General features: G+C 34.4%; 1 protein-coding gene and 1 pseudogene across 1 annotated transcript; one reads left to right on the forward strand and one right to left on the reverse strand.

Annotated features, from left to right (window-relative positions):
* Positions 1–1053: 1053 nt before the first annotated feature.
* On the reverse strand, positions 1054–4694 carry LOC128229159 (uncharacterized; annotated as a pseudogene).
* A 7550-nt stretch (positions 4695–12244) lies between these two features.
* On the forward strand, positions 12245–13689 carry LOC128225791 (uncharacterized). Its single transcript, XM_052935689.1, has 2 exons — positions 12245–13137; positions 13438–13689. Exons 1-2 carry the CDS (start codon positions 12985–12987, stop codon positions 13687–13689), a joined length of 405 nt encoding a protein of 134 aa, XP_052791649.1. The 5' UTR covers positions 12245–12984.
* Positions 13690–13778: the final 89 nt, after the last annotated feature.

Genomic DNA, 13778 nt, shown 5'->3' on the forward strand with positions numbered 1-13778 from the left:
TCCAAGCAATTCATTGAGTATATCTGCCCAACTACCTGCTGGAAACATTTACCTTGACGATTACTTTTCAAAGCTTTCATTCCCAAGAACATTGAAATTTAGTGCATCAATACTATACAACACATATAAGTGAACAAAGAATCTTACAAGTTAGTGATGAATGAAGACTGCTTTCAGTTGGGAGAGTGCTTTTGATAATATCAGCACAAAAGGTGCCGGTTAATAGTAAAAATACTTTAAATAGAAAGTGCATGCTGGAATATATTTGGAACTGCAGGCTAATAATCATTCAGTTTTTCTACTACTCAAAAGGGCCAGAAAATCATTAACATTTTCATTCACTAATGGTTTATCAATTATAAACTATGCCCTTAACACTTAACTAAATGATGGCATAAGTTAAGTAAGGTCACATCCTACAATACAGATACCGATCTAAGTTTTAAGATCCGATGTCAAGGAGTGAGTTTTAGAATCCAACACCATCACTGACAATGAAAATTTGAACTGGGACAATGTCGGTTGTCGAATATTCAACCCCGTTTAGGGGTTCAATGCAGGGGCAAACATCAACGCATTAGATGGACAAACACCATATTCAGAAATAACAACACCACAAAACACCCAAGACAAATGTCAAGTGATAAGACGGATTATCGTTTTGTTTTAGTATTGATTGACTTAAATTTAGAAAATGTAATCACTGACATTTGATATTTTACACACTGACCTCTTACACAATTAAAAGAATACACTCGTCAATGATGACCGACAATAGTTCATTCGGCTGTTGTTGGACAAACGATAGCCTATGTGTTGACATTTCACCTGATTACGACTAAACATCAACATGCGTAATATGACTGTTACCAGTAAACTGTCTCCTATGTTTTTTTCCGACTGTACAAAAATAACCACCTTGGCATTGGTATAGCTATATATGCCTTTCTTACTGATGTAAAGTATTTTGATTAAGGTATTTGAAAAAGAAGGTACTTTTATTTTATTTTATCATAGAAAAATATATTATTAAACAGGATATAATAATTCCGAGTAATAATTAGTAAACATGCGCTAAAGCAATTACAATATTAAAAAAAGTATATAATGTTTTCAAATACAACAACAATAGTTGCAGCTCTGGAATAATTCATTAAAAACTTTGCACAAAGTATCATGGAAAACATTCAATCTAAGGAGATTTGCAATGCATGAAAAACTACAGAAACAAGGTCAGTAACCAAAATTTTAAACATAAACGCAGTTCAATGGCACTGGGTAAACCAAATACATAGAACACACAGAAGAAATATCACAAACAAGAAATATGGAACAACGGCACAAAACTACACAAACAGCACAGTGCATATATACTTTATAATTTTTTTAGGTATGTTCATCAAGGTACCGCTTTGGAACGGTCAGTAAAACGTAAATTTACTAGGCAAACTACATTGTAGCATTGAAACATTGTACATGTCCAACAAATAACGATATGAAACTGTTATACGTGCCTTCCGATTCGCTTCTACTTTACATATTCATATGCTATCACAAAAGTATATATTTAATAATAATTAATTTATATGATTTGTATTTTTGGTTTTAATAACTATATTGCCATCTACTATCACCTTTAATTTAATCATGAAAAATGTACGCTCGCATTTTTATTATCAGTCACTATCACACACGTGTCCAAAGCCATTGTCAGTCATCTTCCGACCGCTCACTTGGCTCTATCTCAATTTCGGAGGACGCATCTGCCGGTGCGCCCTCTATCGGGGCACTCTGTACCTCCACATGCTGTTTTTTCCAAGAGACGTTTTTGCAAGTGCCACGGGAGGTGATCACAGCTATAACTTCATCTATTGAACTCCCTTCTACCGGCCTTGTCTCAATTTTTACAATTTTGTTTTCATCTGTCTGGTACTTCTGGTTGTATTCGACGAATATTGCGTTAAGGTTCGTAATGTAGTACGTCTTCACGATTTTGTCATCTCGTTTCGTCTTATGGACACTGGTAGTGTTTTCCTTGGCAACGAGAGGGTCGTAGTTACCGTGAAGTCAAGTATTGAGGGTTGTTCATGAACAAACATGGTCACACGGGCGCGATTCATGGGCTGTATTTCAACGTTTGTATCGAACTTCCAAGTGATAGTCTTGTTAAACTCTTGGCTGTTTGTTTCAGTCACCGACAAAGACCCATTCACTCCACCCCCAAACTGAACAAAACCCGCTAAGTCCACCTCCAGGTTAGTTGTAGCACCAATAGTTTAGTTCTCCTGCAGCTCAATCCTAGTAGTCGCAGAAGTCTCCCTTGATGTTGAAAACGTGTGGCTCTGTGTTGTGTTGGTTTTATTTTCGTACTCCGAATAATACAACTCAACGTTTCTCTGATTCACGTTTACGGTCACCGGTCTCTCTTGGCATTCAGTCGTGTGTGAGAAATCTAGGTATCCCCAGCTTATGTCGAAGTAATAATTGGATTGTCTGTTGAAGATGCCCCTAATAAACCCCAAATCTTCTTGGAAACAGTCCCATACATAATTTTCAATAAACTCCTGTAGGTTAACTTGATGAACTGTATTCTCTGGCATCTTGGTTGTGAAAAGTAAAAAAAGTATTAAAATGAGTGAAAAATAAGTGTTTAAACACAAGAACCGTAAACCAAATATCAGCGTCCGTCGATGTTTCCCAGTTGAATACACGCACGAACGCAAGCAGGCAAGCACACACGCATGCACGCACAAACATATGTATATATACACACACACATGCCCGCCTACACACACGCACGCACACACGCACGCACACAAATACACACACACACACGCACGCACGCACGCACGCACGCACGCACGCACGCACGCACGCACACACATACTACTCACGCGCGCACGCTCGCACATACAGAGGCACACCCGCTGACTTGCACGCACGCACGCACGCCTGCTCGCATGGTTGCACGCACGAAGGCAAGTATGCACGTATGCACTTACGCACTCCAGCGTCCTCGCACACACTCACGCTAGCAAACACACACACACGGACACAAGTGCGCGCACATAAAATAAACACAAGCGCGCGGGCTTTTTCCAACGACGAGACCAGTGATATGACAACAATATAGCAAGGGTAGTAAACACGACGTGTCCTCGAAGTTTTACATGTAGCTTTACGTGCATGCAAAAATGCTGTTTAATGGTCGATTGCAAATTTCACTATAAACTTGTGGTTTTTTCTTGTATATGTCACGTGTTATCGTACTTGTCGTTCTTAATATATGCAATGCACACACCCAATGACGACATATTGCACAAAGAGTAGCCTAGGCGTACACGTACACGTAGTGTTTCGTTACGTTCATAAATACTTGACCGTTGAAAACAAACGAGCTAATAAAGTTGTAGCAGACGTATAAAACATTGACTCAAATAATTGGTCAATTTTGAATCTCTCAAAATGCATGTTACATATGGATATAAAAGACAATTTTCGTAGTATCTGCGTATACCGTTGCTGTCATTTGTTGCCGTTATTTACAATAAAACTATAGTTTATCAATATGAAGACAACAAATGTTCAACCACAGAGGGCATAATGACCATTATCTAGAGTGTTTTATCTACGTTTAAAGGCGATACAGATAATTTTAAAAAGAATGTATGAAGCTCGAAAAAATGTTTCATTTGCTTGTTTTTTGAAATTTCTTTCCACTTTAGATCTGATAATTTTGTCACAACTACATTAGACGCAGTAATTTGCGTCTATAGTTTTGTAGAAAAAGTTGCGCTTGAGTGCCTAGATAAGCAAGAAAATAATGAACCACTAACGTCATTAGCGCTCATTAATGTAGGGTAAGTAATGTGTAATATGTAATGCTATTATGATATATGGAGGATATTTATTTGTTTTTAGAACATCGCAATATGTTTCACCGAATGGGCGACAAAAACTATATTATTGTAACAAGTGAACAATTTGATGTTTTCTTCGTGAAATATAATAAAACGTTTAAAGTTATTGAATGCTTTGAAAATATACAAAATGACAGATAATTAAGGTTTCAGAAAAGCGCATCAAATAGTATGCGAATACAATGTCATTAACGAAAATTTGTCCCTGCCATGTACGAGCTGACGTTTGGTTAAAAAGTGAGACGGAGCTTAACTTTCAAAACAGTGTAAATTATCAACTTTATTTGACTGGTAAACCTTTATGATTGACAGAAAAGCATTCGTATATACATGTATCGATATATAATCATTAAGCTCAATGATTGTTGATTAAATGAATTAAATTAACGATTTTCCAATGGCATACCCTAATCCAATTTAGTCAATCTAACAGAAGAAGAAACACTTTTATTCAGTTTCTATACATAAAAGATATATGTTTAAACTAGGTCAATATGACCAAGGATTCAAATATTTCAAGCCATACAATGCAAATTTAGAAGCACGTGAATAAAAACAAATACTTTGATACAACTTATAGATATGAATCAATATAAAACTTTCAAATCAAGTTTAATCATTATTTATTATAGGATATTACCATAAACTAAAATATACTTACAATTTATTTCTCCGAATTGTTGCATGTATAAATACTGTACTGTATATCCTGTCCAGTAGCCTTATCACAAAAGCAAAACACTTTTATAGGCCAGCATAAAGACTTGTCAAACAATAGTTATCTAAACAAATAAATGATTTTAATTTACAATGAAGCTCATATCATCCTCCATTACATCAGATTCGCTCGTATCTGTAATAATATATATATATATATATACCCGAGTCGCCCACATGAGATATGTGAGAAATAACATGTGATCTAAAATGTATAATTTATTTGATAACGCAGTCTAAACTTATTACGGCCCTGAAAAGTGATTGTTATGAAACATTTGATTTCAAATATCATCTTTCTCCCGAAAAGCTGAAGGTTACACGGTACCATTACTATTACCTATATGTTTCACAACCTCCTACACAGTTATCACCCAAGCAAAGCAGCTGCAAAGGAAGTTATGAATATCGAACATTATGCTTGAGTGTTTGTTTTACAATGTCATTCAAAGTATGAAATCCAGTTTGTTTTCTCGTAGTCATTTACCAATTCGATAACTCATTACAGTAGAGGTTTTTTAACAATAAATAAATACTATGTTTTATGAATTATAAACAATTATGTATTCCGAATACATTTATACTTAATATCAATCATTTCATTGATGATCTTGAAGCATGTCTATTTCTTTGCAACCATTACAATCATAGCAAGGGATAGATCACGGTACAATGGTCTAGTTCAATGGAAATAGACATAACAAGATGAAAGATTCATTCCACATAACACTTTCTTTTACCATTAAACAATAAACATCCAAAAATTTAAAATTGCTCAGATTAATTAAAGTTTGAAGTTTAAACTCTAAAGGTTAGATAGAGAAAAAGAATATTTAAGATTTTAAATGTGAAACAGAAAGTTGGCCATTTTTGTTGTTGTTGTAGGTCGATCGCAACTGCTTGTTGTATTTCAATAGATGGCCACTTGAGAGAGCTACTTGTGAAGTTTCAATTAATTAGACTCAGTAGTTTCAGATGAGATGTATTTAAACAAAAAAAGTCGGCGATTTTAATGTGAAAAGTTTCATTGAATTTTGCCTGATAGTTTCATTAAAACTACTATTAAATAGGCCGGACAGATGGACGGACGAACGCCGTTCGGAGACAGATCCTGATTGCCCACCTTGAGCACTTCGTGCCTAAATGAACCAGGCTGCATGGTTAGCAATGTCGAGTATACAGCAAGCCTTGTATCGATGGGATAATTACACATTTATAAAAAAAATAGGTTACAAATACAGTGGGGTAATAGTATTAATAAATTGTATCAAATAAGAACAAATAGTTTCTTAAACATGGTTTATCTAGGGTTGCCATGTGAGGCATTTACGTATTATGGTGACAATCTTGCTTAGATCATTCAACTTCAACGCACTTTACTCATACTGTTTGAAAGATAAAACATTAACATTATCACTAGTTTGCAAAATGTAGGTTTATTTTCCTATCATTAACTAAAAGCGGACAATGTAAATGATAGTGATATCTATTGCAAACGTCATTCAAAGTACATTATTGTCATTTTTATCATTTTTATACCAATCCACCTCCCTTTTGCAACTGTTTAATAATTATTACAAAGTAGAAGGTTTACTTAACGTTGGACGAGTTTTTCATTAACATTGACATAAAAGTCTTGAATTCAGTTTTATAAGGTTTGTAATTGTTACATTTTGAGGAGTTGTATACTTACTTTTCCAGCTCTGCATGTATTGGTGTTTTAAAAAAAAATCACCAAATTCAACAAAACATATTAGACCATGGGTAATACTGGTTCTGCGAAATATGATTTAAACCACAGAATCATAATAATTTGCATGTACAGTACAATCCCCATATAGAAACGTTAACACAATAATTGAAATATTTTATTTGTTTTTAATTTGTTCATACCAAAATTTTATTATGTTTTATTAAATCGACCAAGATAAAATATATATAACATGAGGAGTATTTCTCTTTACATTCAGAATATGCTGCATCAAATCAGTATGCACTTTTTCTATCAGCTTCAGATCACCGTATCCCTTTTTTACAGGTACAATGTAGATAAGGTAAGACTGTTATGTCAAATAGTTTCATTATTCATTTGGCTGTCTTAAGGTAGACACACAATTATTATCTTATCATATAGGCAAAATGATGATTATCTGGCTGTCTCTATCACATGTTTTTTTCTCAATTTGTTAAGCGCCTATATTTGATAAAAGCAAATCCAAGTTAATTGAAAGTGTCTATAACTGTTTAGTCTACCACCAAACACTAGAACTTTCAATTAATATCCAATTTCCATTTATAACAATAGTCAACAAAAGTGTTCACTAAAATATACATGGTCATGTTCAGTTTTAGTAAATATTACTGTAACAAAAACCTAACACTTATTTTAAATTACATAGTTATAGGCAATAGATAAATAAAAAGTTGACCAAAACAGAACAAAAGTTTATTTCAACTAATGCAATAAGGCATTTCATCAAACAAATATATACAATCAAACAATCCATTTATGCATGTGATCATCGTGACAAGTTAGTGTTTTTAAAAACAATTCAAGTTTAAAAAACCAAGAAAATGTTAAGGTATAGTAATATTGTGAACAATAATGAATTCAAGACGGCTGTATAGCTAGTGTATGAGATACATTATGGGAATGCGTGTGGTCAATGATTACAAGAATGAGTATACAATCAAAGTTTAAACAATATAACTGATGCACAAATTTCTTCTATTATCCGCTGTAACAAGAATTTTCATAACATTACAATGGTTGGTTTTGTTTTACTTCTAACAAGTTGAATACATTTAAACATGCTGGTTTTTACATAAAAACAAAATAAATTTGACCGGAGATTATCGAAACAATAGCATCTTAGAACAAAATAAAATTAATACTCAATTTATTGTGCATTGCATTATATACATTATCCAACATTTTATTTCATGGAAGTCTATTTTGTCCATACCTACCCTTTTCAATATGTGCCCTTATTGGACCCACAATCGAGCAATGAAAAGATATAACCTTTCAGAAATATTGTATTTAAGTTGAACAAATGAAGCTGAGTCCTGCAAGTTCTGTAATTTTATGAATATTATTTCAATTGTGACTTTGTCCGGTTGCATAATTAATCAGTTTTGAAAAAAAATTAAGTAGTTTGTCAAAACAAAATTTAATAACGACAACCATCTTTTATGCTTAGGCGTTGCGTTCCTGTGAACAGCTAATAACTTGAACTGTGTGGTCCTCAAACCTGAAGATCGAAGATGCAGAGGACATGAACCAATGTCCTAACAATATGCTCCTATTGGTCACATCGTTGTTTGCCCATCATGGTCCCAAAATGCTTGGTCAGAGTGGTCCGATGTGTTTTTCCACAAAGGTCCAAGGTTCAACCCACATAGTTCCCATGTTGTGTCATCATCTTAACCCACATAGTTCCCATGTTGTGTCATCATCTTAACCCATATAGAACTCATGCAAACTATTTGCACTTTTTCCGTGGGCCCAACATGATTTATCCACGTGGGGCACGTATAGAAATTTAAATGTACCCATAAGGGCCCATACTTTTTGCAAGCTCGGAACCAGCCTCTATGGTTATGAATATTAGGTTTACAGGAAGCTTTGCATGCCTTCGTTATTGCATGTGTGAATGTAAGTTTATGAATAAACACGAATAATGATTGTAAACACAATGTTGTGCACCAGGAAGAACCAACCGAGAAGTTCATACAAGTCTTTGCGCATAAAATCACCTAATTTAAAAAAACCTTAAACCTACGTTATTTAAACTTCCGTTTAATTAAATCGCTGTCTTTCGTAAGTGGTTAAACAAATTGTAGATAGTGTTGCAGCATCGTCGGCAACCACGGTTCTTTCTTCCGTTACACTTCATACATACCGTGTTAATGTAGATAGAGTGGCAGCGCCTGTTTATCTGTATACAAGACAAATAAATCAGCATAGCTTACATCAGGGCTTAGTAAAATACTCACTTTGTGTTTCTGTAAGTATATAACACAAATGTATGTGCAAATGTCTGTCTGTACTTATTCCATGATATCAGATCGTTAACTAGCAATCAATCCGCAAATATATCTTTGTATTACACAAAGTTATGGTAACGAAGGTTTGTATGAAGTAACGAAGGTTTCGTTTCATTTCAGGTTATATGGGTTAAAGTACGAAAATGGAAAATCAGGATGCGAATGAGGGTACGCGTGTGCTTTTCTTTTAATTCGATGGAAATAGCACAAGCAAGTACTCGAATTTAGCACCTTAAAGTGGAAAAGACAGTTACTCAATAAAGTTAAAAACAGCCCAAAGAATAATAAAAAGAAAGGTTAATAAAAGCATAATTACATCAGTAACTACCCCATGTTAGCAAACAGAAGACCTAATGTATGAAGCAAGCCCGTTGTCAGATGAGAAGAAAACATTTAAGAAACAAATGTTGCCGGGGAATTAACTACTGAACGAGCTAAGAAGGACACAAGAGAAAAGAATGAAAAGCTGTATCAAAGCCCTGTGCAGTCTAGTATTTGGGAAAAGTATGAAGAAGTATATGACTTAAGTTCTTCTTAGGCAGAACACGGGGTTTTGGGGACACATGTATGGAAAAGTGAAAGCAAAATATACCAGTTGTTTTAGCAACTAGGCATAGCAAGGTGAAGAAGTACCGCTCTATTCAAAGAAATGGAATACACAACGTGCAGCCGGGCTAAGAGTATCTCGAGAGAATCAAGCAGGGTGAAAGGCAGCATATTTATGTTTTATCAGACTACTTGACAAACGTATACGATAAATATAATTCGGTAAACCAAACAATTGATATTCCGTCCACGGATCTTTTTAGATCAAAGCCAAAATACGTCTTTATCAATACTCTTTCACGGTGAAGCTCATGCTTTTGCACGAAACATTTGAGAAGGCAATCCAACAGTAGCAAGTGGTGATGGTTTCAGAAATCAGACAGACACTAAGCCAATGGACAACGCTTGAAATGGAAGAAAGATACAAGAGTCTCAGTATGATGCAGATCAAATCTGTAAATATTGAAGAAATTGGCCGGCGTGTAAACACTGAGTAAGTTCAGAGGGTTGCTGTGACCTTTACCTTGAAGGTAGAACAAATACCTTGTGCACAACACGTTCGCATCCTATGATGGTAATTTCTTGCATTTTTTAAACGCCAACGATGAATGACAAAGATATATGCCAGACACAAACTATCATCAGTAAGGCTTGTATGACACAAGATACTTAGTTCAGAAGGTTGCTGTTGCATTGCCGAAATATAAGGGGAGACGAGTTTTGTGCACGACACGTCCTCATGCTATGATGGTCATTTCTACGAAATATTCGTAATATGCAACTTTGTACGACAAAGATATGGACCTGATTCGAACTATCATCAGAAAGGTTTATGTGACAAAACGTACTAAGGGCAGAAGGTTTCTGTAACCGTAATCTCAAATGTGCGGACACAGGTAATGGGCGTGACACATTTTCGGGTATGATGGTCACTTCTGGCAAATAATTTTTAAATCCAACCTCGTATGACACAGATATGAACTGCACACGAACTACTGTCAGTAATAAACACTATAAATTGGGGAAAAGGCATACTAAATTCAGAAGGTTATTGTGACCTCAAAGGTATGAACACAAGTCTCATGTGCGTCAGCATGTCCTCATAATATGGTAGTCACTTCTACCAAATAATTTTAAATTCCGACAATGAATGAGAAAGATGTGGACCACATGGACATTTATCAGTTAGGCTTATCTAGTAAATTATACTAGGTTCATATAGTTGCTATGACATTGATTATGCAGTAAGGGTCAAGATCTTGTTCAAAATACATCCATATGTTATCATAGTCTACGTTTAAAAGTTTACAACGATGTTGTAAATCCAATTGTTTCTTTTAACAAAGTTCTTGACAATCGGCCGATTTATTTACATTCATGTCATTAAATAAGAGTTCTATGTATGCTACATGTTTTATTTTAATCAAGCACACATTTGTGGTAGACAATGCAGTGCATGAAGTATGAACGGACTAATAATAATCAATCATTATATTTACATTAACCCCTTTTCATTACTTTTATTTCTTTTGGCTTAAAATCAATTAAATTATATTGGCGTCTATCTTCGTGTTTTACAAATGCATGACCAAGGTAAGTGAGTGCAAAATCTTATTTATTTTTTAATTTTGAATATACAGATTTGTGTGGTATCTTGTTTTTCTGCATATCTTTGTCTTAAATGTGTTTTAGGGTAACAATAACGGAAGAAAATGAATGAGTAGTTAAAGAAAAAAAGAAGTCGATTGAACACACAAACTCAATAATAACTCAATAATATTAAAGCCTATGAGGTCGATGCGACCCTTGCTAGTCCAAGGACCCATATTTTAATATGAATTCGGGAATGTCATGGAATTGGTTGGCAAGTAACTTTGATTGCTTATATTGTTTTTCTTGTCATATTCTCCTTTATATAGAATTAAGTTTGATAAATGCAGTTACTGAGATATGAGGTAAAGATAGAATATAACAGGTGCATAAGGCTATTGCTTATGAGATTAAAATACATCTGGCGATTTGAAACAAGACATCTTTGCCCTCTTAATAAGTTAGTATGACGATTCATTTTGTATTGAAAGAACTAAACGAGCATGCTTCATAATTATGAGGCTGAGCTTAACCCGATTTGTTAGCTGAACTTATGTCCATATTCTGGTTTTCGACTGGTCAAGATAGCCACACCATAATTTACATTTTCACCTACTGGTTATTTTGTCGTTTAAAGCATATGAAATTAAAGTATGAGCCTCGTCTTCAACTTAATGACATCAAACATTAAATTGATTCACATCTATCGACCTAGTTGTAACATCTGAGGTCAAGGATTAGGAGAGAGGAACCACCTTCATAACTGTTTCCTGACTAATATCAAGCGAGCATGTGGATATTATTTGTTTATAAATATTTACTAAAACTTTAGCACATGTGTTCGCCGATATTTGATATTTAACAAACTGACCTCTAAGATCCTTTGTTTAGTCAATTAGTTAAATGTTTTTCTAGTATTTAAACATGCTTATGTCTGAATCGAATTGATTATATTAGATTACTTTTAGATAAACTGTTGTACGTGTTAGATTTTGACCTACTGGCACCCACACTTCAAAATGAGTCAAATGACTGGCATTAGACAAACGTTTGCCTATGCGTTATTATCTGACCTACTGCCACCTACAAAGCATAATGGGTTATATGGCTATTATAGTATTCTACCTTCCACACTTGATGATTCTTTAAATGAAAACAAATAACTCTTTTCAGTCGAGTGTTTCTAACTGTGACCTACTGACATCAGCATGGGTCATATGGCTGTAACCAAAGTTGATGATTCAAACAAAGGTATATTGTGTTTGCTTGTTTGTTTTCCGACTGTACAAAAATACCCTGCTTAACATTGGTACTGATATAGAAATAATTGATGTGAAGTACGTGGATTAGGGGTACACTCAAAAGCCCCCCCTATCAAAAGCCCCCCGTTCAAAAGCCCCCCCTATCAAAAGCCCCCCGTTCAAAAGCCCCCCCTCAAAATGGGCAAGTGGTTCAAAAGCCCCCCCACTAAAAAAATAAATACATATATATATATTTTTATAACATTTTTTTTAAATATTATGATGAAATTTAATATAACCATTAATATATATATATGTTTTTTTCAATGGTCACTTTTTTTAGTTTACAAAACTGTTCAATACCGTTAATTAATGTATAACATGTACAGTACTTTTTTACTTTTAAATTTTCAAGCAATTTTCTTCGAAGCAATAAAAAATATATTTGTTTTATTGTCATTTTTTAGGCGATTGGTTTACTCAATTTGGCAATATTTTATCATTAATTACGATTGACATTTTAGCTAATAAATATTCATGAGGTATCAATTATTTCAATAATCAGTGATGAATGTGTTAACTAAGCTTTGAATAATTGCTGTTTTATGATTTTATGTTGTTAGCTGTGTCAGATAATGATATTGATTGTTTCTTTGATCTGCTATTGATGTACCAATTATTTAATTACAAACATGGCCATGCTAACCTGCTAATTATAATTAAAGAATTAACTACAATTTATTAAAGTTACATCTTTGAATTCTGTGTAACATCAAACGAGCAACATCAAATAAATGGTTTTCACAAGTAAGCAAACTGAAAATTTCTTTATATTTTCCTGTGTATAAAATGGCTTTAGAATTCTGTATCATCATTCACTTTCCAACTTTTCAATCGTGTTCTCATGTGTGTTTGTTATCATGGAATTAATTAAGAATAACAGTGGTGGACTGAAATTGTGTTTAAATGGATATATGTATACGAAGAAGAACACCAAGAAGACATCCATACGCTGGGAATGTTCTCAGAAACGTGGACTTGACTGTCTCGGAGCTGTCAATACTGACATAGAGGTGAGTTCATATGAAATTGTTTATATGTTTTAAACAAAATGAACGGTAAACATGTAGACTCAGATAAGGGTTGTGTAGCCCTTAATCTTGGTTTACTTATGTTTACCGTTATTTTATTATTATTTGGTACAACTTTATTTTATTAAACAATGTTGTTGGCAGTGATTTCATGTTGAAGTCTTGTTTTATTTGGGATTTTCTAAGCACAAGTTGTGAAAAAATCATAAAAACCTACCGAATAGAATTTATTTGATAACTGTTGTACACATGTCTAAATTTCGTGTTTTTTTCTACTTAAAGGTACAAACAGTTCTATCCTCAAAAGACCACAACCATGAGGCTGACTTTGACAAGATTGAGGCGACCAAAGCTGTCAATGTGATGAAAAACGGGGCTAACATCAGCCGAGGACGCCCTCAACAACTTGTAGTTGACGTGCTACAACCACTACCTGTGGAAGTCCGGGCAGCAGCTGGGACAACAAATGCAGTGAAACACAGCTGTGACGTGTGTCTACGCTCTTCTGCCTGGAAAATCCCAAGAAATCTATGAGGAACTTTTCCAATCGTTGGACCAGAAGTGCGAGGAGATGGGACTCACACCTGACCCAACAACAGTGATTACAGACTTCGAGCAGGCTG

This window comes from Mya arenaria, chromosome 3 (genome assembly GCF_026914265.1).
Source record: "Mya arenaria isolate MELC-2E11 chromosome 3, ASM2691426v1".
NCBI lineage: Eukaryota > Metazoa > Mollusca > Bivalvia > Myida > Myidae > Mya > Mya arenaria.